We start from the raw sequence: 27856 nt of genomic DNA on the forward strand, positions 1-27856 counted from the left end.
AAAAACACGTGAAAGGAAGTCTTGCCATCCTTGCTTGTAATGAGCACTCTGGCCTTACTTCTTCCAAGACACAATGATTTGTCCTTTTGACAGTCCTTGGTACTTTCAATATTCTTCTCTAGCACCACAATTCAAATGCATCACTTCTTCTCTTGTCTTCCTCATTCAATGTTCACCTTTCATATGCACATGCCGCAACTGAAAATGGCATGGCTTGAGTTTGGTGAACCTTAGTCCTCAAATTAAAATCCTTGCTTTTCCATACTCCAAAGAGATCTTGTGCAGATTCACCCAACGAAGTCAATGGTCAGAGGGAATTGAGTGGAGGCTTAATCCACGTGGGGGCTCTGCAAATGAATTTTGGGCTTTCACTGTCATCCATGGCCGTCTGCAAACGGGGTGCTTAGAATTTAAGCCCCGACACAGATCTTAGAAAGGGACTGTGATCTTTTGGGCTGCTGGGAAGACTGGTGGTCGCTTGGAAGGCCAGGAGGTCTGCAGGGACTGACAGCTCTCCTCGAAGCGTGGCCAGAAGTAACAGGTGCCCTGGATTTGGGTGCGGCCGCGCTGATGAAGAGACATGGAAGAACCCCGAACCTGCTCAGCACTCTTCTTTGATCTGCATACCTGCCTGTCAGGCCCTGGCCACGGAGAAAAGTGAACAAAGGCGGTGTTGGTTGGCCGACGGAACCTTTCATAGTAACTCAGGGAGCACCTGGACTCCACTGGAGCTCAGGCGCCATAGCGTACGCCTCTGGGTCGAGATCCCACCAGCTTTTCGAGAATTACCTCCTCCGTGGTTAGAAGCAACTCTCCGGGATGCTCCGGAACCCAACTCGGCGCAGGGAGAGTGACCGGGCCAGGCCACCGTCGAGCGCTGGGTTCCACTTTCCCGTGAGTGTGGGGGCAGGTAAAAAGGACAGACACCACAGCTGGCGGTGTCCAGCCGCGGTAGGGGGCGGGGAGCAGAGGAGTAGGCAAAGGCGGGGCTCGAGGGTTGGGCAACGAGAGCAGGGTCGCCGGGGCGGAGGCAGAGGCGGGGCGCCCGCGAGCAGCTCTAGGGACCGGGCAGGGAAGGGGGTGGGGCGCCGGCGAGCAGCTCTGGGGCGGGGCGGGGAAGGGGGCGGGGCTCCGCGAGCCTCTCTGGGGGCGGGGCGCCCGCGAGCAGAACGGGGGCGGGGCGGGGCGCCGGTGAGCAGCTCTGGGGCGGGGCGGGGCGGCCGCGAGCAGTATTGGGGGTGGGGCGGGGCAGGGGGCAGGGGGCGGGGCCCCGGCAGGCTGCGGAGATCTGGGCGCCGCAGCTGCTGCTCCTGATGGAGCCCGGCGTCCGGCGAGTTCGGGTGGCGGCGGGATGAGCGGCTGGGCACCGCCGGGGTCCGTGGGCGCGGACGGCCCGGGAGGTGTGCGGGGTCTGCGGGTCGACGGGCTGCCGCCGCTGCCCAAGAGCCTCAGCGGGCTGCTCCACTCGGCGTCGGGCGGCGGCGCCCCGGGCGGCTGGCGGCATCTGGAGCGGCTGTACGCGCAGAAGTCGCGCATCCAGGACGAGCTGAGCCGCGGGGGCGCTGGAGGCGGCGCCGCGCGCGTCCCGGCCACGCTGGCCAAGCCCCCCAACTTGGACGCGGCCCTGGCGCTGCTCCGCAAGGAGATGGTAAGTGGGGTTCTGCGGGCCGCCCCTTGGCGTCGGGACCTTCGAGATCGCCACAGCCGAGACCCCGCGTTGCCCCGGCTGGCAGTCTCTACACCCACCCGCCCACTTCCTGCCAGCTTTGCCCCAGGCGCCTTTTGTTTGCCCTCTGTGCCCTTGCTTGGACTTGGACCTGGGGAGGGTCTCCCGAATCCGAGGTCAGCTTTCAGGGGCCGAGAAGCCTGGGCTGCCAGACGCGCGGTTTGGGGTTCGTGCTCGAGATGGGAGGGCTCTGTCGCTTCTCTGCACCCCAGGAGAGACTTTCACTTCTCCTGGGGAGGTACGGATTGTGCACACTTGTGTTTTCCTTCTTAGGAGGGGGCAGTTTTTTATCTGCTGCTGCTGTGAACAACAGATTGGAGCGACACCCCTCCCCTGCTCCCTCCCACTCCCCCCTCCCTCGCCATCCCCCTCCCCCTCCGCCCCGTCACCCTTCCCCAGCGCCCCTTCAGGTGGAGTTTTCAGGATCCGATGACCTCTCCCGTGGCTCTGGCTCCACCGATGGCTGCGAAAGCGGAGCGCCCTAGGCGGCTCCAACCCTCAAAGTCCTGTAAGGCAAAATCCCCAAACGCCCTTGAAACTGCTGGGCATGAGGTAGCCCCCCTTGCCTAGAATGAAGTCCACGCGGGTTCTTTGAATTGTGTGTGGGGTCCAGTCCTTAGGGCTTGGTTTCTCTCAGCCCTGCGGAAGTACGCACGTTTTTTTGTGACTCCCCCAGCGTTCACTCGCTTGTTAACATGATCTTTCTCTAAGGAGCGGACGGCAGAATCTCCTTTTTAACCCTCTTACCCCGACCATCTCTATGCCACCTCCCCTTTTTCTTTAAATCCTATTAATTTTGTTGTTGAGACTAGAACTACAAAATATGTACCATCTCACACAACAGTTTACAATTTACTTACAATTTAGTGCCATTGATTACTTTCTCTGCGTCCTCTTCTGAGTTCCTCCCCCATTAACCTCAACTCCCTGCCCACTAAGCTCTTATCTAATCTTTTCAGATTCTGTTGTCAGTTTGGTCCAGTGTAGATCTTCAAAGGACATTGTGCTCAAAGCAGCCATTCTTTACTCAGCTAAACTATTTGACTCCAAGACGATGTAGATATTTTTGGTTTCAAGTTTAAAGATGATCTCAGGGCCATAATTGCAGGGATTCAGCTAGCCTCTATTCCTCCAATAGATGAGTCACGAGGGTGGGAAATTCTGCCCTGCATTTTGCCCCATGGAGTCTTTGGTAAAACTGTTCAGGAATGGAAGGAAGCAGGGCACCGTTCACTTCTGGTCTCAGGGCACAGGAGGCAATTCATTACACGGTCCACGTGTTCCTCCTACTCCTGACTGTTTTCCCAGGTACATGGAGACCACTTACAACACACGAGTACATAGAACAGAAGCATGAAACGCATGGCTAGGCTAATTTACTGCAATGTCTGATGAACCTATCGGCAGTAATGCATCACGCTGTTGGCCGCAGACAGTGGTGTGACAGTCACTCCTTAGGAGAAAGATGAGGCTCTGCTCCTGCAGGGAGTGAACTCACAGCTTTTCCCTGTGAGTCACAGTCAGCTCAATGGCAGTGGGTCTGAGTTTTGTTTGTTTGGTAAATATATCTATCACAGTTTAATTTTAACAGGTGTATAACCTATCAACAGCAATCGCAACAATAGGCGGTGTAAACTTACCCTTATTTTATTCTACATTTTCGTCGCTGTTAAATACACCCCCTCCCTGCCCAACCCCTTCTCTCCTGCCCCTGGTCACCAGTAATAAACTTTAGTCTCTATACATATGCCTTTTCGTATCTTTTTCTATAAGTGCAGACATACCATATTTGTTCTTTTGTGATTGGCTTATTAGGTCAGCATGTCTTTAACTTCCAATCTAGTGTTTCCCAAAGTCGGCAATACCGGCCCCTGGAGGGGACTGGAACAATCGGGAGGTGCTGCAAAAGTACAAGTTTTTGATGGAAGGGATGAGGGTGGTGTGGGCATGAGTAATTTTTTTTCCCCCGAAAAGGGGTGATAGACCAGATAAATCTGGGAACCTTTGCTCCACCTGTTCTTGTATCATGCATCAAGACTAAATTTCTTCTACTGCTTGAGTTCTATTCCGTTGTATTATGCGTCACATTTACTGGTGGGCATTTATACTGTTTCCAGCTTTGGGCTGTTGGGAATGGTGCACCAATAAACCTTGGTTTTTAGTTTTTGGAGGAACTGCCATGCTGGTTTCCATAACAGCTGTGCTATTTTGCTTTCTCACTAGGAATTGATAAGGATTCCAATTTTCCCGCTCCATCCAATATTTGTTATTCTCTGGTTTGTTTTTTTTAATCTTAGCCGTTTTAGTGGGAGTGAAATGCTTTCTTTTTTTTTCTCTGTCCCACTAACTGACCACTGGCACAGTCCCAAGACCAGGACGCAACTGTGAGTTTTCTCTCAGCACCAGCTACCAGGACCTGGCCCCACAGCCTGGGAGGACGGGAAATGCTCTCTTTTTCATCTCTTTGATGACTGGTGACCTTTAGTATCTTCCTGCATTTGGTGACCATTTGAATGTAGATATTTTTGGGTGAAATGTCAGTTCAAGCCCTTTGTTCATTTTGATTATTTGTCATTTTGTTAAGTTGTAGAACTTTTATGTGTATTTTGATTTTTAGATGCTCATCACATGTATAGTTTCCAGAGATAGTTACCCAGTTGGTTGTTAGCCTTTTCACCTTTTTTTTTTTTTTGTAGCCTTTTGGTGAACAAAACTCTAGGGCTTATGGCCCCATGCTTTATTTGCCTTTGCTCTTTGTGCTTTTTATTAAATTAGATACTCTGTTGTTGAAAGCTAAGCCTGACAGCTTTACCCTAAGAATTTCATCATTTTAATTTGCACATGGAAGTAGTTAATCCATTTTGAATTTACTTTTGCATATGGTGTGGGGGCAAGGATATGTTTTCATTTTTCAGCATGTGGATGGATATCCAATTTTCCTAGCACTTTATTGAAGACTCTTCTGCCCCATTGAATGGGCATTGTATCCATATCCCAAACCAGTTGATCGTAATAGATGTGTGAGTTTACACCCTCACTCCCATTTAAGCATCTGTTTCCTTTCATCTAGTCCAGGATCTGGCATACCCTAGTACATGTACATCCCAGTGGCACTGTGCATACGACAGAAGAAAGATGAGGCTGTCTGCTCCCATAAAGATTGGGTCTCAGAATCCCTATATAGGGCTTACATGATTTGGAATTGACTTGCTGGCAGTGGGTTTGTTTTGGTTTAATATATGAAAGCTGATTTTCTTTAGGAATAAATTCACAAGACGGTTTAGCTTAGGAATCACTGCAGTGTGCATTTAGGATTGCTTGGAAAAATTCCACTTAAGTATGTTTTTGGGGTCACAAATAATCTACCTTTAAAAACGAAATTTTCATTGAAAGCAGTCCTAACATTTTAAAATCATTTAGATGTTGTTTCCCCAACCTATAGCTGGCATTGGAAGCAATTTCTAATTCTTTCTGGTAGGATTTTTAAAGCGTTTAACTGAACCGCATAAATCCCAGGCCAATTTCTAAAATGTATTCCAAGCTCACTGCCATCCAGTCATTCCGACTCATGGGAAACATTAATTGACAACAGCGGGTACAGCAGATGGACTGTATTTTAATTAGCCGAATCTACAATGAGCATGTTTACAGTCTGCACTTGGACGTGGCATAAACATGGGGGAGAAAAAGGAAGAACTCCCAACCCCCTTCCCCAGTGATTAAGTTCCTTAAGTGAACAGCAACAGCAATAACAACAACAACAGGAAATCCTCAGAGGCTTTCTTATTGTGAAGCTCCTAGGTTATAGCATGACTCTGGAGTTTTGTTGTGGTGGTTCGGGATTCCATGTGCCATTACCGAAAAGTGTTTTTCCAGGCCCCTCCTGGTGTGATTCAAATACAACCGTAAACTTATAATTACGCCTTGGAGCAGAGCTCTCTCTAAACCTGACTGACTATTTGAAGCACACAGAAAATAAACATCTGTCTTTGGCCTGCCTGATATTTAGCTGAGATAATGATAGCCACAGGTATGGCTACTGGCCTCGACAAAGTCATTTTCAAGATAGGTCATACGTTTGGTAAAAGCGTGCTGGCTTTGGGTGTTTTTAAGAATGTTTTGCTCTGAGTGAGGACTGATCGGGAAGTTCCCAAGAACAAGGGCAAAAGAAGATCTGGCGGTTCATGTCTGAATTATTTCTGGACTAGCATGTGTAGATGATCTACTTAATTTGAAGACCTGGAGGTCAAATCTGTTAAAAGGGAAATAGCTAAGCTGTGATGGCAGCATGGGGTAAATACTTTAGAAGAATGAGAAAGATGACATCAGTGGGCATGTAGAAGGCTTCTTTTCGAGAAGGTGGTGGTGTGGCAAGGCCTCAGGAAGTGGCAGCAATTTTTTAAAATACTTTTATTGGGGGCTCTTACATCTCTTATCACAATCCATACATTCCTCCAATGTGTCAAGCACATGTGTACATATGCCGCATCATCATTTTCAAAGCATTCTCTTCCCACTGGAGCCCCTGATATCAGCTCCCCATTTCTTCCCCCTCCCTCCCCCACCTGCCCTCCCTCATGAACCCTTGATAAGTCATGGATTATTTTTTCTGTATCTTACATTGTCCTTCATTGCCCCTCAGCCACTTTTCCATTATTCGTCCCCCTGGGAGAGGGGGTTCTAGGTTGATCCTTGTGATCGATTTTCCCTTTTTCCTCCACCCTCCCCTAATCCTCCTGGTATATTTACTCTCCTTGTTGGCCTTGAGGGGTTTATCTATCCCGAATTCCTTGTGTTTGGGGCTCTTATCTGTAGCCAGACTCTGAGAAATGCAGATTAGCTAGCACACAGTGTACACTTCGTGGTGTGTGAGGGAGCTGGGAACAGGCATGGAGTGGGCCGGGAGTAGGGAGAGGAGGGCTTTAAGCAGGAGAATGGTGATCTGAGGTGTCTTTGGAGGAATTAATTTGAAAGCAGAGGTTGGTAGTGGAAGATACTAGAGATGTGCCTGGAAGATGCGATGAAAGTTCCAGCAGCAGAGTGAGCCTTAGGTAGTAAGAAGCTCAAATGGGAGGAGCCTTTCTGAAGCAGAATTTCAGAAATGTTGACTAAATGCCAGAGTTGGGATGATGTTGAAAACAGAATCAAAGGTAGCTTAGGATTGTTAATAGAATGTACAGCTAAGCAAAACAATGAAGAATTAGAATCGTGGTATCTAGAGATAATTACCGTTACTATTTGGGGTTTTGCCACATAGATACAATCTGTTTTTGTACATTGGATAATTTAGTCTCTATATCTTCTCCATGAGATAGATACTCAAAGACTCTCGATGTCTTACAGAAAATCATATACTCATAGGTAATTTAATTGGTCTCCTCTAAGATCACAGACCTAACCAGGTCTTTCTGGCTCCAAAACTGTTGAACTTTTGCACTGTTTATACATACATGCCTATTCTCTCTCATAAGAATCGAAAATATACATTGGGTTGTTTTTGTTTGTTTTCACATATTGTAAACATTTTCTATGTCAATATGCCGTTGTTTTCTAAACTGCTGTCTTCAGTGACTGCATATGTGCTATTCTGTGGCAGTAATTAATCTGTGAGGCTTTGCTAATTGATCACTGGGAAAGTGAAGTTCTCCGCAGCAAGAGGGATCAGGAAGTGTGGCTGTTTTCGTGAGAGGGTGGTTTGCCGTTGCATCAGGTCGAGTACGCTAAGCCTTCAGAAAGTGCTTCTGGAGAGCAGGGGGGAGATTCTGACCTTGAGAGGACCCATTGAGAAGACGGTCGAAGCTGAGAGAGTAGCTGACATGTCAAAGGGAGAACGTGCAAAAGGAAATGGACGGTGGGGCCCTCGGAGGAAGCTGGTGTCCGGAGAAGATAGAGGAATAAGAGGCCTTAGAAAGGCAGAGAGGGTTCTGTTCGCTGGTGGTTGAGGCCCACCCTTCGAGCATTGTGAGTTCAACTTCAAATGTTAACCTTTTTTGGGGGTTTTTTGTTTTAGTAGCCCTTATTTGTAAAAGTCTGCAGCGTTTGTGAGTCCCCATGCTGTCCTCAAATGAACCCATTTAAATTGTTATTATGCTATAGATTTTTAAAAAAATTTTAAGGTTATTTCAGTTGTTTGCATCAGAATATTTTTAGACCACACTTAACAAAGGTTTACGGGGCGTTAGGCATAAAGTGCAGCGGGGCATACAGGGATGAAGGGAAATACATAAATGTTAAGAACTGTCTGGTGTCTGGGAGATTCACACATCTTACATCAGCATGGTTGCTTTCGTTTAGGCCAGTTCTCATTTTTCATGATCAGGGACTCATATTAGTAATAGAAGCTTGCTTTGGACTAACCTGCAAAAGGATAATCTGTTAAAGATTATGCCCACTAGAAACAGATTATGCCCACTAGAAACAGACCGGAGTCAGGCCTGCTGAGGAAACAGGACGTCCACTATAGTCAACTCCCTCCTCACCTCCCCACCCCAATTTCTTTGGTCCCTTCATTTAAGAACATGACTGCTGACAGTTTCCTTATTTTCCGTTCCAACCATACTTCTTAGTTCCAGTTTGTAATTACTGGGGAAGATGGATGCCATTGTGCCCAGTTCTGCACTAATTAATAGTGACTGAGGGTCAGATCCACCATGGAGTAAGGTTGGGGAGGAGAACGTCCCCAAAGTTTCCAGAACTACATCAGGGGCTGCACGACAGTCCAAATAATAGATGCCTGCCATAGGATCCTGCTGATGCCCTACAAATACTTTATTCTCAAGGGTCCCACAGTTGGAAAGATTTTTATCTGGTGGTCTGATCTTGTTTCCTAAATATGTTATTTTTTAAAATCACCATCATGGTTTATGGATGCCCTTTACTCTGTGTCAGTTGGAACTCCTGGCAGAATTATTCTTGGCAAAGATTTCTACACAGGCCACCCTTCCCTCCATCAGTTTCTGGAGGAAGTTAAACTCAAAGATACTTGAAAGAGTGACGTGAGAGATTAGAAAATGAGAGAGAGCTGCTTGGGACAGAAGACCTTTGAAGGCCAATGTCCTGGGGCAAGGTGGGGGTACATAACAGATTGCTATCCCCAACATCAGCAGTTTGAAACCACCTGCAATGCCGTGGGAGAAAGATGAGGCTTTCTATTGTCTCAGAAGGCAGCAGGGGCAGGTCTGTTCTCCTATAGGTTCCTATGGGTCAGAATTGACTTGATGACAATGAGACTTCTTAAATCTTAAATCATCAGAAAGATTGCTAGTTTGACTTGAGACCCTTGCCTGCATTTTTTCTTTAAGCTATGAAACTGTTATTTTGGTTTCTAATCTCTGCATGAGTGGGTAGGCATCCATGTACAACTTTTGGGCTGAACAACTGTAACGGTTTACTGAAAAAAAAATCCTTTTTGTCTAAGAGAAAAGTTTGATTTCTGAAAACTAGCAACCCTTATTTTTCCTATATCTGAGACAGCAAATGTCCTCTTACCATTGTCTCCATCCAAATGCGTATAGAGAGCCGACTAGTGAGCTTCTCCAGTGGACTGTATTCTGGGGGATAAGTATTTAGCTTGAATGGGAGACACCCACGAGTCCAACCTGAAATTCGGCTCGTGAAATGTCTTCTGAAATAAAACAGCGTTAGTCCCCAATGCAACATTCATGATTGAATTTGATTAGTGGAAACCAGGAATACCCTATGACCTTTAATACAGACCAAGCTTTCAGTAATCTTCCTACTAGCATGCTTTCATGTAATATGCATGCAAGGATGGGCCACCAGCTACAGAAACATCCAGGTTCCTTGCTAAATGAATATTCCTGGATATTGTGTACATACTGAAACAGAATTGGAGAGACAAGAGAATCCATTTTTAACGTGCTCTTCAGACACAGAGAAAGCCTAAGCCACGAGTCAGTATTTCACATGCTTTGGTCTTAAATGATGTATAATTTAGCAAGCCTGTTTAGCAAGCCCTGTTGTGCCACAGAGCCCCTGTTGGGCAGATGAAGGGTAAATACTAGAGAAACACTACAGCACTGTGATTTCCCCATTGCCATTGTAGATTTTTATTGTTTATAAAGGAGTTTGCTCTGTTACAAAATAACCTGATGGGGATGTTTACCTATTGCAATGTGCTTATTTGAAGAGGCTCCAGGGTCAGTGGATTATTTAATGTGGCTTTTCTAGCCAATCTCCAACTCTCACCCAACGGCCTTTTCCTGCTTGGGGCTGGTAGGAAAGTGGAAGAAAATACGGATAGGATTCAGCTGTGAATAACTGTGATTAGGATTCCCTGGAATCCCATCTTGGGGCATGTAAAATGAGCCATCTGAGAAGCAGCAGGCAGGTGGAATCTCACTACCGGCAAGAGCCAGGAGTGGAGCACACCCTGTGGACCCTGAGCTTCCTACACAGTCAGAAGTTGGATTCAGAAGGCAGCTGTGACATCAGGGGAGCAGCCGCAGAACCAGAGCCAGAACATGAAACAGAGTGGTGCATTTCCCAGCCCGAGAAGCAAGGAAAGCTGAGTACTTTGAGGCAGGAGATTGGCTTGTGAGTGAGGTGCCTCTGGGCACTTCATTCAGGGAGCCCAGTGTGCTGACCCAGGGGGCTTGAGCTGAATGCTTTCAGGTTGTGGCTTACAGAGGGGTGTCATGTCCTTTGGGAATCTATTAGAAGCCTCCGAAGAACTTGGTAACAAGTACTGATGGACATTTCTGTTCTAAGCATTTCTGATTTGCATTACAACCTGGTAAGTTCCTTAAGTAACTCTTTAAGAATTTTGTCTGTGAGTTCTGTGTAGCTATTACAGTGGATAGTAGGACCTAGATATAACATTAGAGACTATTAAGACAACATAGACACTTACACAGCAATATATAGTTGTAAAATCTATTTAATGCAAAGAACTAGAAGAGGAGAAGGACACACTCGCTGTTCTTGAGTGTCAGTTTATTAAAAATGGAACTTTGTCTATAATCATCTTTGAAGGATTTAGGTGATACTTAACCACTACAGGGTTGGTGCCCATTCCAATATCCTCCCAATAAAAGTGAAAACTTTCAAAGCATTTTCTTTCTACTTGATCCCTTGCTATCAGTTCCTCATTCACCCCTCCCCCTCCCTCATGAACCCTTGATAATTTAAAAATTATTATTTTTTCATGTCTTGTACTGTCCAATGTCTCCCCCTACCACCTTGTCTGTTGTCCACCCCCTAGGTAGGTCATTGTGATCTACCCCCTTTCTCCCCCCACCCCCCCTTCCCCTCCTGGTATGGCTACTCTCAGTATTGATCACGAGGAGTTTATCTGTCCTATATTCCCTGTGTTTCCAGTGCTTGAGACAATGAATGTATGTATGGGTTGTGATGAGTTGTATGAGCCCTCAATAAAATGATTCAAAAAGTATTTTAACTATCTTCCTACTTCCTTGTCTTCCAGCTTAGCTTTTGTACTTTTTGAGTGTTCTAGCACTGAATTAAAACATTGTCAGTTTCTTCACTTATTAAACTTTTTTTAACTAATTTTAAAAGAATTACAGCTCCCAATTGCTCTTGAAATAAACATTACATCACCTTTCAAAAAAAAAGCGAAAACTTAGCAAGAAGATGTCATGCCTTGTGCATGTAAAAGTATGTGAGTATGGGGCTCATATCCACTTTAAAATGAAAACTATGAAAGCTTGATTCAAATGATAGATATAAAGGACATGTATGGCTCTTCAGAAATGTTGTGGAAAATCCCACTATCTTTCAGTTTCATTTTTCTACAAACTTTTTGAAGTCCCCTTGCTTATGGCTCGGTTTTCTGCTTCTGAAATAAAACCATGTCTGTCCCCATTGTAACAGTTTCCATTGAATTTGATCAGAGGAGCAGGATTTCCCTGTGGCCTTTAATCCTGACTCGTACGTCTTCCTGGTCTTCCCCTCACATAACTTGCATAGTGAGACAGGCCCCTTTGAGAGGGAACTTGTAGACATAGTTGACGTCTCTGCTGAGCAAGACTTCCAACATGCTGTTTCCTCGTATTACCATCAATCCGATATTGCTCTGTTGTCCACCGGTTGCCATCTCCACAAGATTTATAGAGAAATCAAATCCTCAGAGTGTTCCTTGGGTGTATCTGCCACCATTTACTTTCATTGATTGTCTTCTTGTCCATACATTTTTCAATTCAGGTGGGTGGGCTTTTGCTCAGAAGGTTCAGCTGTGCATTTTGTATGTTGTCTCCAATTGAAGGTATAGTCATAAGATTTAAAGAACTGGAAGATATTTTTCACATAACATTAAACTCTTATCTATTACTCTACCTACCCGGAGAGCACTGTATTTAATGTGTACTCGGCATGTGAAATTTGGACACTGAATAAGGAGGACCAGAGCATGCTTCTGAGTGATGATGCTGTCGAAGGATCCGGAAAGTATCACGGCCTTCGAGAACCACAAGCGCATCTGCCTTGGAAGGCGTGCGGCGGGAACGCTCCTTAGAAGAGAGCACGGCCAAACTTTGTCCCACTTTGGACATGTCAGGAGAGACCGATCCCTGGGAAAGGACATGGTGCTTGCTAACGTAGACGGGCAGCCAAAAGGAGGAACCGCCTGGACACAGTGCCGTCTCGACACGGCAGCTGTAGCAGTGGGCAACAATTTGACCATGGCACAGCTCTGGGAAGTGTTTCTTTCTGTGGTACAGAAGGGCGGCTGTGAGTCAGAACAAACGATGGCACCTAACAACAACAACAACAATTTTACAAACGGCAGAACGCGTCTGTATTTTTGTTGTTGTTCTTAAAGGCTTTTCTTGTTAAAATGTAAATGCCTACTCCCTGCTTCTAAGAGACTCTTTTGGTTCCACTTCATTTCCGGTGCCTCACATTAGAAAAAGTCAAGATATTTCCGGGGACAGTGAGCGAGCAGCAGACCGTGGCCCTGGGCTCTTGGCATCGCTGTTGATCTTTGAGGCCAGGTGGGCAAGGACATTTAGCAGGAACACAGGATCCATGATCCCATTGCAGTTCACTACCACCAAGAAGCAATTGGAAGCTTTGGAGCTTTGTTCCCTGGAAACTTCACAGGCTTGCTTGAAAGCCAGGTTTTTCCTGATTCTGTAGGAGATTGTACCCCACAGGCTCCATTAGCAGGAAGCCAGCTCTAAGCTGTCCAGGTCAGATAGGTGCCCCATCTTTGCCCACTGTCATTCTTGAGAGTCCCGGCCTCCGATCGATCTCATTTTTTGCCTGCCTGCTCCAGCTGGTTCCAGATGATAATCTGCCGTGGCTCTTAAAGGCTGCTCATTTTTTCCTCACCCTGCAAACAGCGCACTTCCTAGAGATAGAAACCCTCAACCTTCTTTATGGTTATAGTGAATTTAAGAGGCTAGAACTAGCCTCGGTTTGTGAGAGCTTGTAGTCCTCAGAATTCAGGGAGGGAGGTCGCTGCTTGGCTGGAGGAGTGAAGGTGGGCGGCTCTCTGGTGTAGGGATCATGTCGATTGAATGCCACACCAGTTTCAGCCAGGAGAGGTGGAGGCGTGAGGAAGATTACATATGGTGTTTGGTGTGTTAATGGGTGTGTTGTCTATCCTTAGATTTGAGATAGTATCTCCAGTTGAAGAGAAATAGGCACACATAAACAAAGCTACAATGTAAAAGAAGGCAAAGTAGATCTCATGTGTTGCCTAGGGGGAAGAAATACAAATATTGACAAGAATAATAGTGCTAGAATTTGGAGGAAAAAAACCCTTTTGTGTATTGCTGGTGGAAGTACTATATATATATATATTTTTAGGACAGTTTGAATGACCTATGAAATTTAATGTATGCCTGTCTTTTGACCTGGTAACTACCTTCATGCAATACAAAGTTACATTTGATCTTAGCCAAAAGGCCGAGAAGCAATACAATACAATTTTAAAATATTAGTGAATAAATGGTTCGTTAGTGAGGTCACAAAAGGGATTTAAAACATGTAGTGTGACTATTAACTTCACATAACTGAAGTCATTTATTGAATCTTATACTGGTATAAACATAAGATTATTTCATGATTAAAAGTGGTCCAAATCTCATAAACTTATTAGTGGAGCTTTCCTCTCATTATAACTCAGATTTTTAAAAAATCATCTTATTGGGGGCTCATACAACTCTCATCACAATCCATCCATCCATCCATGTGTCAAGTGCATATGTACATTTGTTGCCATCGTCATTCTCAACACATTTGCGTTCTACTTGAGCCCTTAATATCGGCTGCTCATTTCCCTCCCCTCCCCACTTCCCCCTCCCACATGAACCCTTCATCATTCATACATTATTATTATTTTGTTATAACTCAGAGTTTTGTCTGTAAATTTTATTTATTTGATTGTTGAGAATAGGCACAGAAAAACATACCCCACTTCATTCTCCCCTCGTTTTGAGTCTTCCCTCTCGTTAAGGCCACCTCCCTGCCCCTCACTCTGGCTGCCATCATGTCGAGTCTGACTCCGACCCTATGAGACAGTAGGCTGCCTTGTGCGTCTCCAAGACTCAATCTTTACACGAGCAGAGAGCGCCATCTTTCTCTTAGCAGTCCGATGCTTAACCCATTGTGTCACCAGGGCCACTGCCCCTTCAACTTCTGCTTTAACCTTTGGAGTTCTTGCTGTCAGTTTGATCCTTAAGGGGAGTTCTTAAAAGAGCAGAATGCTCAAGGCAGACATTTTCTGCTAGTTAAGCTAAACACCGCATCAGTTTTAAGAAGACTTCAAGGGGGATGTTTTTGTTTTAGGGTTTAAAGATTATTTCAAGGTGATGTTTTCAGAGGTTTGTCCATCGTCCATGGTGCCAAGAAGCCCACGAGGATTAAGACATTCTATTCTGCATTTCCTCCTTTTTGATCAGGAGTCTTCTATGGGATCTTTGATGGACATGCTCAGTAATGATAGCCAGCTACCATCCAGTTCTGAGTCTCATGGCAAAGGAGGAAGTTGTTTACAGAGGCAATTAGTCACCTATTCCACCCTCCCCCCATGTTGTTGCTATAGGTGACCAGATACCAAGACCCCACTTCCGTATAACAAACTAGGAGCTAGAACAGAAGCACTAAACAGGTTATTAGGCCAATTAACGGGATGTTCCATGAATGAAACCATTGCCCTAAGTCTCCAAACCAAGAAACCAAATCTGATGTGTTCAATTGTACATAAGCAGGCTCAGCAGCTACTCTTGTTGTTGTTGTCAGTATATCTGTCTCACATCATTGGTCAGGGTAACGTTTCACAGGTGCACAGCTTCAGCTTTCCCAATTGGTTGTTCAGCCCTATCCTTAACGCAGTATTTCCATTACGATTGGCTTTCCTTTCCCCCACCCCTCCTGCTTCACCCAAAAAACCCCAAACTCACTGCCCCGAGTCAATTCTGACTCATGGTGGCCCTCTAGGCAGGGAAGAATTGCCCCTGCGGGTGTCTGACATGGGAACTCTCTAAGGGGAGGAGAGAGCCCCACCTTTCCCCCATAACCGACCATTAACAAACTTTTCCCCTATACCTTTGGTTTTCCTTAGCTTTTTATGTGACATCATTGTATCATCTGTTCATCTGTGATGGGCATTTAGCTTATTTCCACCTTTTGTTTATTGTGAATGGTGCTGCATTGAACATTACTACAAGTCTCTTTTTAGTGTCTGCTTTTGAGTTTTTTAGGTACACACCTAGAAGTGGAATTGCTAGGTCATATGGTACTTTTATTTTTAGTGTAGACTTCTAACAGTGAATGTGAAATACTTTGAAAAAATCATTTTATTGGTGGCTCGTACAATTCTTATCAGAATTCATACATACATCCATTGTGTCAAGAACATATTTACATCCATTGCCATCATTCTCAATACATTTGCCTTCCACTTGAGCCCTTAATATCTGCTGCTCATTTCCCCCCTCCCTCCCTACTCCCCCCACCTCATGAACCCTTTATCATTCATAAATTATTATTATTTTGTCATGTTACACTGTCCGACGTCTCCCCCTGCCTTCTTCTCTGCTGTCCATCCCCCAGGGTGCGGCTATACCTGGAGTCTTGTAATCAGTTCCCCCGTGAAATACTTTTTTGTATTTACCAGTATGTATAAGTTTACAATTCATCTCTATATGCTTATTCATCCACTGTTTTTGGAAGGAAACCTTAAAAATGTCCTTGTAAGTTAATACATATTCATACAGCAAGTCAGAAAGAACACTGAGAACAGCCCCAAATAAAAATCATCCTTGATAAACCATGGAGTCCGCCTTGTGTTCTCCACACCAGGCAGCACAGCTTCAGGGATACAAGCCAGCATCCATTCAGAGTCCTGTAGGCCTGCTTTCAAGCCCCTGCTCTGCCACTTATTACAGATATCATCTTATGTAAATCCCTTAACCTTTCTGTGGTTCAGTTTCTCATCTTAAAAGAGAATTAATAGGTATTTCACAGAACAAAGAAGAGGATTAAATATGTGTCTAGCATGGAAATGATCGTTTTAGAGTGAATTTCTAGACCTTGGAGCAGTTAGCTGGTCAAAATCATGCAGTATTTTAAAACTTGTAATAGATGCTGCCAGTTCCTCAGAAAAATTTTTACAGTAACACAGTCCTAGCAGTGCACACCTATTTGTTGCATGCTCGCATTCCTTTGGAATTATTACTAGTTTTCAGAATTAACAATGACACTCCTGCTGGGGGGAAGTGTGAAGCCGTTTGGAGAGGTCACCTGAAAAGTTCCTCTTTCCCTAAGTCGTTCTCTAACTCTCGAGCACCCGTCTCTAGGTCATTGTGTTTTGAACCTACAACCGCGTTCTGTATTGGCCCCAGTTTGAGGATCTCATACTATAGTTCCTAATTATATAGCTTAATTTTTGACCTGACTTCACTCCTATGGGAGGTGGGGTAATTTTTTGGTGTAGCGATGGCAGGAAAAGTGGATTCTTGTGCGAGGGTGGTGGTTTTAGCGAGAACCCCAGTGTGACTTCCAGAGCGCAGCCACCGCAGCACCCTGTGGGCGTCCTCTGGAAATCCTTCTCCCGTGTGGACCCAGGAGGAAGTCACACTGTTTGTTTTGTGTTTGCTTTTTTCTTTCTGCTCACCACTCTCGTTGGGAAGAAACTGACTTTGTTTATGTCTCTAAACTGTACTGGCTTTTGTAAAAGTAGCAAAGCTTAAAAAAAGACAATTTTCTTTTTACTAAAAATAAAATTCTCAAATGTTTTGTTTCGTATCAACAAAAAGTCCTTTTCATTTTCTTAGCCTTGTTTCTAATGGTGATGGTTTCAGTGCAAGTTTTAAAATGTGAAGGACAGGACCTTTCCTCTCTGCTGTACTTGCCAAATGATTCCGTTTTGGTGACGTGAAACCAAGCTGGGAACCAGCTGTCTGCCTGAGGTATATTTATGTGGTAAACCTATGATTAATTTTTAAAGACCTTTTATTGTGAGTTAGATGAAGATAATAGCTTTACATTCAACAATTCATACACATTTTGTTTCAACCTATTATTCCTTTGAAAAAAATCACTAGTAAAAGGAAACCATTGCTAGTGTGGTTCTGCATTGTTGGCTCTCTTTGTTCAGAATGCTCAGGATTGCTAAACCACCTGGGAGAGCAGCAGGCAGGGTGTAGAGGGAGAAGACAGACTGGAGGGGAAGGAAGCAGGAAGCCTGAACAAAGAGAGGGGAAGGAATTGACTTAGCAGTTTAAATCAGTAGAAACCAATGGATTGTTCTGTTTAAAATGTTTAAATTAAAAAAAAATTTAATGTTTAAATTGCAGGGGCTTAGAATTCTGTATTTTTCTGAAATTAGCTAGACTGGAGTTTAAAAAAAAAGTGTTTTTAGGACAAAGCTGTATTTTCCACATCCAGCCATGAATGAGAAGACTAGCCCTCCATCAGGACCACAACACGACTACAGACTGCCCTGTTGGTAGAGCGGGGGGTGGGGTGGCCATTAGTGAGCTTGCAGGGGCACTTTCTACCTCCTTTTCCAGGAGGAGAATTCTTGTTGATGAGTGGTTCCACTATATCTTGGAGCACAGCACCACAGATTCAGTTGCTCACTCTGGTCCTCCTTGCCCCTTCCCAGGTGCGCAGACCATGTGGCTTCACCGTGGAGAGACTGGCTCTTGGGGCAGACTGCCACTTGTCACTCTCTCTGCATCTCACTACAGATGACAGCAACATAAAGAGCATTTGAGAGCAAATTTGATATTGCTATGTCCATGCTCGCTCCGTATGTAGCCAGACAACTTCCAGAGGACCATCTTGGGATATGCACACAAAGGGCTGCCTGTTCAGTCCTGGCCTCCATCTTCAAAGCTTCACACCTGCCCCAGAGCTGGTAGCCAAGGGTCGGCAGGTCCTGATGGTTCTGCTGCCAGCCCATTTCTGTAGCCAGATGTTCCTGGACATTGACATTTCCTTTGGTGGCCTGCTCCTCATGGCTGTGCCTGTGCTGAGAGAGCTGCAGAAGGCGGGTAGGTCTGTTGAAGGTTTGCAGACTGCATGTGGAGAAAGAGGACCGGTGGCAGAGCATAACAAGTGTCAAAAAGCAGACTGAGAAAGGGGAGTTCATTTGAGGCTGAAGCAATCTGAGTCTGGAAAGGGAATGAGAAACTGGCATGAAGTTAGGCAGTTGAAGAGGCTTTAGCGATGAAATAGGGGTAGTCTCCACTGAATGCTTTCATGAGATGCAGGTAGGGGAGAGAAAGCCCTAAGAATAGATTCAGACCGGAGTACAGAATGCTGGCTAAGGGTTTTTGACTTGTCGAGAATAGTTCAGGGAAACTTTTTTTCATCAAAAGATTACCAGAAAGCTAAAAAGACAAGCGACTGACTACGAGACTATCTTTGAAAACCATATATCTAATTAATTATATCTCTATGTATCAACTTAAGCAATCCTCATGGTGCTGTCAGGTAAATGATGGACTGCTAACCACGAGGTCTCCACCAAGGTCTCTTGATCTGCAGAGGGATCAAGCTATTTGCTTCTGTAAAGATCAACAACCTCAGAAACCCTATATGGGGTTGCTATTAGTTGGATATATAAAACTTGGAGATCTAAACCTTGGAGAGCTTAACAATAAACCCATTCATGAAATGGGCAAAGAACTATAATAGATAGACATGCATTCAAATGACCAACAGACACTTGAATTAGATTCTCAATATTATTAGCCATCAGAGATCTACAAATCCAAACTATAATGAGATACCATTTCATTCTCACTAGGATGATTAAGATAAACACACACACACACACACAAATAGTGGGGGAAAATGTTGGTGGAAATGTGGGGAAATTGGCACTCACCCATTGCTGGTAGGAGTGCAAAATGTTCAAGCCATTGTGGAAAACAGTGTGGCAATTCCACAGTTCCTCTAAAACCTAAAAAGAAAAAAGGAACTGTACTATGACCCAGTAATGTCACTTCTAGGTATGTACCCCAAAGACTTGGAAACAACAACTCTAAGAGGGATTTGTGTGTCACTGTTAATTGCAGCAGTACTCACTTAGCCAATGGCCCTCAGCAGATGAAGGGATACACAAATTGTAGTACATACATACTGTACTACTGACGTATTGGGAGAGATGAGGTCTTGATCCCTGGTGGTACCAGGTGGATGCAGTTTGAAGACAGCATGATGAGAAAAATTAGTCAACACACATATTGTATGATCTCTCTTGTGTAAGAAGACAAGAACAGACAAATGTATAGACACCAACGTTTATTAGGGAGGAGGGAAAACCCCAAACCAAACCAACGTAGTTGACTCCTAGTGAGCCTATAGGACAGGGTAGACCTGCCCTCCAGACTTTCTTTGTCTTTATCGGATATTTAGCCTTATCTTTCTCGCACAGAGCATCGGGAAAGTGGTTGACCTTGCAGTTAGTAGCCCAAGGGGTTACCCCCTATGCCTCCAGGACTTCAGGGAAGGAAGGTGAAGTTAATTTAATCTGCAGTTTGGTTTCTGGTGATGAAACATCACATCGATGAAGGGTAGTGTTGCACAGCTGATGATTGTCAGTGGTGTTAATAAGCTGTACGCCTGTGAAAAGTCAAATTGGCAAAAATGGTGTGATAAGCATATTTATAACAACAACAAAAGAGTAACCATTAAGGTTACTCTTGCTTATGTACAACCTCATGGGATTTAGTTCCTTAGTTTGGAAGTTTAAAGGTGTCGTTTCATGAGACATCCTAGTTTAATGTGTGTTTAATAGTGTGTTTAATGCTTCTTCTCGACCGCTTAGCTCACTGCATAGTGCCTGGGCTTGTAAAAGCGTCCAAGTGGTCATCTGAGGCACGACATTTGGTCTCGAGTGACCTGGCAAAATGAAAGAAAATGAAACGTCAGGATAAGGGGAGCATGTGGCATGTGTGGCCGATTGCCTCTGTACCAGGAGAGCAGAAGAATCGGAGATGCTGGCTTCTATTATTAATTATTTTTGTCAAAGATTCCACAGAAGACTCCTGATCCAAAGGGGTAGAATGCAGAGCAGAATTTAAAATCCTCATGACTTATCTTTGGAGGCTGGATGAACCCTTGAAACTAGATCCTTGAAATAATCTTTAAACTTGAAACCAAAGAATATTCACTAAAGTCTTCTTAGAACCACATAATAGCTTAGCTCAACTAATAAAAAATATCTGCCCTGTGCATAAGAATTACCTGAACGGGATCAAATTAACAACCACCACCTGAAAGGTTTGGAACCTTAGTGGGACAGGGAGTTGAAATTAAGGCGAAAGGAGTGAGAGAATGGTTACATAACTGAAGACAGTGTCAGCACACGGTGAACTGCACACGCAGGAACTGTTGAATGGGCGTATGCTTTGCCGTGCATATTCTCAACAACCAGGTAGTAAACGTGGTGAAAGAGCCACGGCGATGGAAACACATGTGCGCATTTCATCATTCACTTCATGTCACAGCAGATTTGGTGGACTTCTATTATGTAAGTAGTAGTTTAGTGAGTTGTCTGAAGAAGGTGGCCCCCAGAAGCTGGGCTGTGGGGGAAGGTCTGTCACTCAGGCATGGGAGTGTATGTGCGCAGGCATGTGTGCCAGCCTTTTCAATTACACAGTTGGTTGTGTAACAGGTTGAGTGTCAAGAATCACACTGCATTTCTAGATAGGTCAGCCCTTTGTTTCTGGGACAGTTCCACCTGATGACAAGGCTGCTTTGTTACTCATCCGATTGCTGCAATGCCGAAAGGTCCGGGACAGTTCACTGTTGCCAACTCTGCCTAGTGCTAATCCTTGGTCAAACTGAAGAAGTACGTTGGGAATGGTACCTATGTGAAAATCAAATCCCACTCCTGTGACTCCAAAAGCATGTCGATCAAGCCAAACCAATTTATTATTAAATCTGTTTCACCAGCTGTTCTGACATGGCCTGCATATGCAGAACTTCATCCTGACACAGCCCCTGGAACTAGGTCAGAGCTCACCGATTAAAGGGCTCAATCTTCCTGTCAAGTCTGTTCAAAACTTCATCTCCAAGCTTGTGCGCTCTCGCACACTCAATTCTTTCTATTTTTAAAAAATAATTTTATTGGGGGCGCATGCAACTCCTTTCACAATCCATACATACATCAATTGAACACACTTATTCCTAACAAAAGGCTACACATTCACGATTTCTCACTAACTCTTCACAGCTAGGATGCTAGCTGTAAACTTGGGGGTCTTCTAAGGCGCCCCCAGTTTTCACTAGCTGATTCCCACTACCTTGGATTTGCTAGGAAAAACTGAAAGAACTCAGGAAAGTGCTATACTTATTACAGTTTTATAATAGCAAAAGAGGTACAAATAGATTATAAAGTAGGGCTTATAATCTGGGTTACCAATGTCCCCCCCAAAAGGCTCCACTACTCTCCTATGTGTGACGATGTCCAACCAGAAAGCCCATAGAGCTCCCCTGCCCAGTCTTTCTTAGGTCTGCACGATGCAGCCACGATTGATTTAGTCAACCCCTTTCTCTGAGGTTGGGTGGATGGCATAGGGTGGTCTTTTGTCACCTCATTAGTGTAAAGCCTCAGGTGTTGTCTAGAGACTAGCCGAGACCTTGAATCGTGGGAATTAACAAAGGACCAAGGAGAGGCGCCAGATTCTTTGGGCGAAGTTAAATTCTTTACCCCACAGTGCCTTAACAAGTGGAATGGTGTCATGGAAAGCCACACTCTTGGAGACCTAGAGGGATTATTAGAACCACAGAGCCCATGCTCCTACTGTACCTGGGCTGAAAGATTATCCCACAAAGGTGAAAAGGGGCTTGGTGTGGCATTTTCCAACATTCATTCCTGAGGTAGTAAATCTCACCTTGGAGGTGTCTAATCCTACTGTTTAGCAAAGTGATTAAGTGGTGAATCATTCTCATTGCTGTTTTAGCAAATATCGAGAGAGTGTAACTTTATTCATGTTTCTATCTTAATACATAAATTCTACAAAACAGGGATATTTAAAATTTCTCAGTTAAAATCTTGTTTATATTCAGATCTGAGTACTATAGAAGAATCTTGAGAAAAACAGCAAATCCTGAGGAAAGAGAATAGGAAAGGTAGTGGACCAGAACATCACAATGAAAATAATTGAGAATACATTTAGTTCAGAAAAGAGCAGATTTATTTTTTTAGGGGTTGGGACACATGAGTGAAAATTATCTTCACATATTTAGAGTGGTTACAAAAGAGAGAACTTTGACTTGTGTGTTGACAGACTAAACACAGATAGCACTGAATACTCTGTAGAACGCAACCATCGGTAGATTTTGACTATATGAGAAACCATTGCATGTTTTCGAAAAGAATAACCCGCTTGGGAAGGATTGGGGTCTTCTTTTTTTCAGTTTTGAAGTTAGACAGTCAAAGGCTTTTCCTGTCGGACTCTGCAATGACTACTTTGCTTTTCACAAAGTAGGCTTGCTGGTCCATTTTCCCCTTACTTGGCTGCACTAGGGTCTTCTGAACTGGGTTGCCTGGGGGAGCTGTCCCCCACCTGGGCTGCTTTGTATGCTTAGCGCTGGATGGGGAAGGGAGAGCAACACAGTAGTAGCACTAGTGACTGCTGTCTAGATCAGCGGTTCTCAAAGAGGGGTCCAAGGACCGATTCACAGCAGTGTAAAATTACAGTGATGAAGTAGCAACGAAAATAATGTTACGGTTGGGGGTCACCACAACAGGAGGAACTGTATGAAAGGGTCGCGCATTAGGACGGGTGAGAACCACCGGTCTAGAAGATCCTTTGTCAGCCAGTGAGCTCTAAGAGATGGGACTCAGGCGAGCCTAATGAAGAAAGAACAATAGCAGCAGTGGTCGGTCATTTTAGAAATAAAGTAATTGTCCAGGGTCACATAGCTACTAGGTGGCAAAGCAGGATCTGCACACGGGCAGGCAGGCTCCAGAGCCTACACTAAAATTGAGTACTCACTGGGGAATATAAATGGCCCAGAAAGGACAAATATGAGGGGGCTTCCAAAAGTACATGGGAAAACGGCATAAAAAGATCATGGGATTCTACATTTCATTCTATCTACTCTCCATTATGGAAGCTGTGTGTCAGAACCTTAAGTGTCCACAGTGTATGTAAACATAACATGGGGCAGGTAAAAACATAGCTCTCCTGGCACTCCCTGGGCATTCAATGTGCCTGCCGGTGAGCTGTGGAGCCCGGCACCTGGCACCCGAGTAAGTAAGCACTTAACGAATAGTGTCTCTACAGTGTTGTAGAGACAGCAGTCAGAGTGCTGTCTCGGGCAGGCAGTAATGCATGGCATCTAGCTCCAGCAAAGATTTGAATTCAGCCTCACCTGGAGGATCAGAAATCTGTGCTTAGAAACAAGAAAAGTATGATACAACCTGTCTTCGAGTGCACTGCGACAGACCGCATACTCTCATGGCAGCTCCAGGGGCTGGGGAAGAATGGGCAGATCACACAGGTGGAATACACATCGAAATGTTTCAGAGAGCTGAATGCACTCATTCTGTGCTAGGAACTTCAGAAGACAGTTACTTGGACAACTAACGGGAAGAGATCCACATTTGTATCCATTCCACAGAAGGTGACCTAACAGAGTGTTCAACCTATAGAATGATATCACTGATATCACACACAAGGAACATTTTGTTGAAGATCATCCAACAACGGTTCAGGACGTGGAATAAGGAATGCCATTGCTGACATCAGAACCATCAGTCTAAGGCATTTGACTGTGTGACCCTAATAACCTGGATAACCCTGGGAAGAATGGGAATTCCTGAACACTTCATTGAGCTTGTTTGGAACTTGTACATGGATCAAGAGGCAGTTGTGCAAACAGAACCAGGGAACAGTGCCTGGTTTAAAATCAGGAAAGTTGTGTATCAGGCTTGTATCCTCTCAGCATACGCGTTCAGTCTGTATGCTGAGCAGATCATCAGCGAAGCGGGATTATGTGAAGAGGAGTGCGGCATCAGGATTGGAGGAGGGCTAATGAACAACCTCCAGTATGCAGATGACAACCTTGCTTGCCGAAAGTGAGGAGGACCTGAAGCACTTGCTGATGGAATAAAGATCAAGTTTTGCAGCCTTCAATATGGATTATAACTCACCACTGGACCAGTAGGGACCATCATGATAAATGGAGAAAAGTTTGAAGTTGTCAAGGATTTTTTTTCTTACTTTGATCCAAAATCAATGTTCATGGAAGCAACCGTCAAGAGAGTAAAAAAAATGTGTCGTAGTAGATAAATCTGCTGTACAAGACCTCTTTAGAGTACTGAAGAGCAAGGATGTTTCTTTGAGGGCTAAGGTGTGCCTGACCCACGCCATGGTAACTCTCCATTGCATCATATGCACGTGAAAGTCGGACATTGAATAAGGAAGACCGTAGAAGAATCGATGCATTTGAATTATGGTGCTGGAGAAGAATATTGAAAGTACCATGATCTGCAAAAGGGCAAATCGTTCTCTATTGGAAGAAGTAAGACCAGCGTGCTCCCCAGAGACAAAGATGGCAAGACTTCGTCTTCTACCTTTGGACATATCGTCAGGAGAGACCAGTCTCTGGAGAAGGACATCCTGTTAGGTAAAGAGGAGGGGTGGGGAGAAAGAGGAAGGCCCTTGACAAGATGGGTTGGTAACTGGCTGCATCAGTGGGCTCAAGCCCAGGAGCAGCTGTGAGGATGGTGCTGGTGGGCAGTGCTTCATTCTGTTGTGCATAGGGTCGCTATGGGGCAAAGACACCTAACAACAACAACACACGTGGAGAAGAGGGCAAAAAGATGATGGCTTTCCCATGACCTTTTTGAAGCCCTCTTGCATGTGTGTCACGAAGTCTACTTCTTTTCTAGAACTGGGAATCAGTATCAATTGGGGGGTCATTTTAAAAACACAAATATCAGGATCTGTGCCCCTTCGTACCCCATATGTACATACATTCTAGTTCAGAGAAAGAAACAACAGTGTCTGACCCCCCATGCAGGTAGCTTGTGGCAGTGTAGGCGCCTTGGATCACCCATGTCTTACGTCCTACAACAGAACAAACCAAGTTATTGCTGTTGAGCTGGTGACACTCCAAGAGAGGAGACCTGGCCCAGAGACTTTCCAAGGCTGTAAATCTTTACAGACGCAGACTGCCATATTGTTTTCCCTTGGAGACCTGCTGGACCAGAACTGCCCACCCTTGGGTTAGTAGCAGAGTGCTTAACCACTGAGCCACCAGGACACCTTTCTTATCTCTCATAGGTGTACTAGTGAGAGGAACATACCATTGAGACAAGTCTACGCTCGCATCTTGATAAACTCTCTTCTAAAAGGACAAAGAAGCAACAGTTTGCGGCTGGAGTCGTGAAAGCGGTTGAACTAGCCACTGGCGGCACAATCTAAATCTCTCCATGCATAGGCCCTGTGAGGGTGAGGACCTTCCGCAGTACCATCTGGAGTGGACGTGCCCCAGAGGCCATGCCCCTGGGTGGTGGCTTTTAAAGACCTTGTTTCAGTTTTACCTTGAACATATATAGGAGCAATTGATGGTCTGTTCCACAGGTAGCCCCGCCTGGTTCGGACTGCTGATATTGACACCCTGATAGCTCTTCCCACAGATATAGTCGATATTTGTGTATTCCATCTGGAGAAGTCCATGTGCACAGTCACCTTTTATTTTGCATTGCCAGATGGCTAACCATTCTCTTTGTGAGCTTGATGTAACAATGTACGGCTGGGTGGGCTGTGACGAAGAGAAGAATTTGAGGATAACCAGATATCTAAGATGCTCATGTTTATGATTTCTTCATCACTTAACTTTGAAAACCACTCACTCCCAGGAAGGATTCTAGGGGGCTGTGCCTAGTAAAGATCTTACCTCATTTACTCTGTGAAATGTTCCTATAGCCATTCCTGGAGAAGACGTCTCTCTCTCTCTCTCTCTCTCTCTCTCTCTCGGAGGGGTCTAACTGCTTCTCTTGAGTGCCTGGGGGCCGGTTGCTTAGAGGGTGGTGCTCCAGTACGCAGACTAATGTACTCTCCCACATGCCAGAGGCACCTGTTGCCCATACATTCATGAGAATAACTGGGTCTCTTGGTATCCTGATGCTTTAGGGGGGAAGTCAGTGTGGGTCTTCCCTTCATTTGACCAGGAAGAGGGAATGAATGACATTTTGCATGTTGGCTTCCAGAGAAACCAGCTGGAAATGCCAGCTGTGCATTCCTGTAGCATCAGCAGGCGTATTCAGGAGCACCACAGGCTCAGCCTCATTGCCCCACACCCATAGTCCTTCTTAGGCACACTGAGTAATTATCTGAGGTGTGGAGAAACTCAATTAAGGTTTCTCAAAACTGGAAATGCAAAGCATCCAAGCAATGCTTACTCACTAGCTGGGTGGAACGAATGTTCACTCATTAGCAGATTGCTGGTGGCATGTGTAAACGTGACATTAACTCAAGTGTTGAATTCTTGTTTTTTATCCCTACCCCTCTGCAAGGTTGGACTCCGGCAGCTGGACATGTCCCTGCTTTGTCAACTTTACAGCCTCTATGAGTCAATTCAGGAGTACAAGGGAGCGTGCCAGGCAGCCTCCAGCCCAGACTGCTTGTACGAACTGGAAAACGGCTTCTTTGAGGAAGAGGAAGAGTATTTCCAGGAGCAGCACCGGCTCTGTGACAGCAAGGAGCGGGAAGCCCCTCGGGACGGGATGCTGCCGGTCTCGGCCATGTCCAGCAGTGACTGGATCCTGGAGTCCATCTAGGTTCCTCGGGACTGTGACTGTGGGGGAAATCCTTATGGTTGGACACACATCAGTACTTGCTTCTCCTCTTACAGATACTCCTTTCAGGGCCCTTCTGTGCCTCTCCAGTGGATGGCCTACGGGCTGGACACTGCCAGGTTTAAGTGAGCAGGCCTTCTCCATCAGCACATGCGGGCAGTCTAGTCTAGTCTGATGGCTGGAGTTTCTGCCTGTGCGGGCCTGGGTACTTGGCTGTCAGTCTGTGACTATCTCTCATTGGGAATAGTCTGATATATTGATGAGAGTCTCCCCAACCTGCCTTAGTAGTGGGTGTCGGACTAGGGTGGTTATTGTGCCAGATAACTTCCTTACAACTCGTTGGACACCTTCTTGCCTCAAGGTTTGGATGTATGAATAGTAACATTTCACTGGTTCTCTCTCCTCAGGACCTTTTACAGCGAGTCTTACTATTTAAATAAGCTTCCAAGTCACTGTTCAGCTGTACTTATTAGTAAGCTGCATTACTAACTGTCCAAGCAAATCAGTGAAGGCTTTTTGCTCAAAAAGTCAACATTTCAGATCAGACCATTCAACTGTTTCCCCCCCTCAATCCATCAGAAAACTGAGCTCATTCTTTGTCCACCAGATATATGTAGGTGGAAAGTAGATATATTCAATGAAAAAACTTGGGCAAGCCCATGATTTTTCTTCTTTGTGGTAATATGGTAATTTTTTTGTTTTTAAAGATGCTGATGTAAACTAGTGTGTTTTGGATGTACTAGGATGTAAACTTCCCTCCTCCGCATAACCCAATGGTTACCTTGAGCCTTACCTTAAGCCTTAATATATTTATTAAACTACTTTATAGGCTAAAAGTACTCAGAAACAGTTTGTGTATGTATCTATTATTTTTG

General features: G+C 44.9%; 2 protein-coding genes across 4 annotated transcripts in view; one reads left to right on the forward strand and one right to left on the reverse strand.

Annotated features, from left to right (window-relative positions):
- Positions 1 to 1265: 1265 nt before the first annotated feature.
- On the forward strand, positions 1266 to 27820 carry FAM89A (family with sequence similarity 89 member A). Its single transcript, XM_075531900.1, has 2 exons — positions 1266 to 1648; positions 26700 to 27820. The coding sequence occupies exons 1-2, from the start codon at positions 1352 to 1354 to the stop codon at positions 26961 to 26963; spliced, it is 561 nt and encodes a 186-aa protein (XP_075388015.1). The 5' UTR covers positions 1266 to 1351; the 3' UTR covers positions 26964 to 27820.
- Positions 15711 to 27856, reverse strand: part of ARV1 (ARV1 fatty acid homeostasis modulator) — a 45305-nt gene continuing 33159 nt past the window's right edge. The window contains exons 6-7 of one of the 3 annotated variants that reach the window (XR_012779741.1): positions 19050 to 19124; positions 15711 to 18330 (exon numbers count right to left, since the gene is read on the reverse strand). The gene's annotated coding sequence lies outside the window, so the exon portion shown is untranslated. The other 2 variants (XM_075531888.1, XM_075531869.1) reach the window with 2 other exon arrangements.

The sequence above is a fragment of the Tenrec ecaudatus genome, chromosome 1, assembly GCF_050624435.1.
Source record: "Tenrec ecaudatus isolate mTenEca1 chromosome 1, mTenEca1.hap1, whole genome shotgun sequence".
Taxonomy (NCBI): Eukaryota; Metazoa; Chordata; class Mammalia; order Afrosoricida; family Tenrecidae; genus Tenrec; species Tenrec ecaudatus.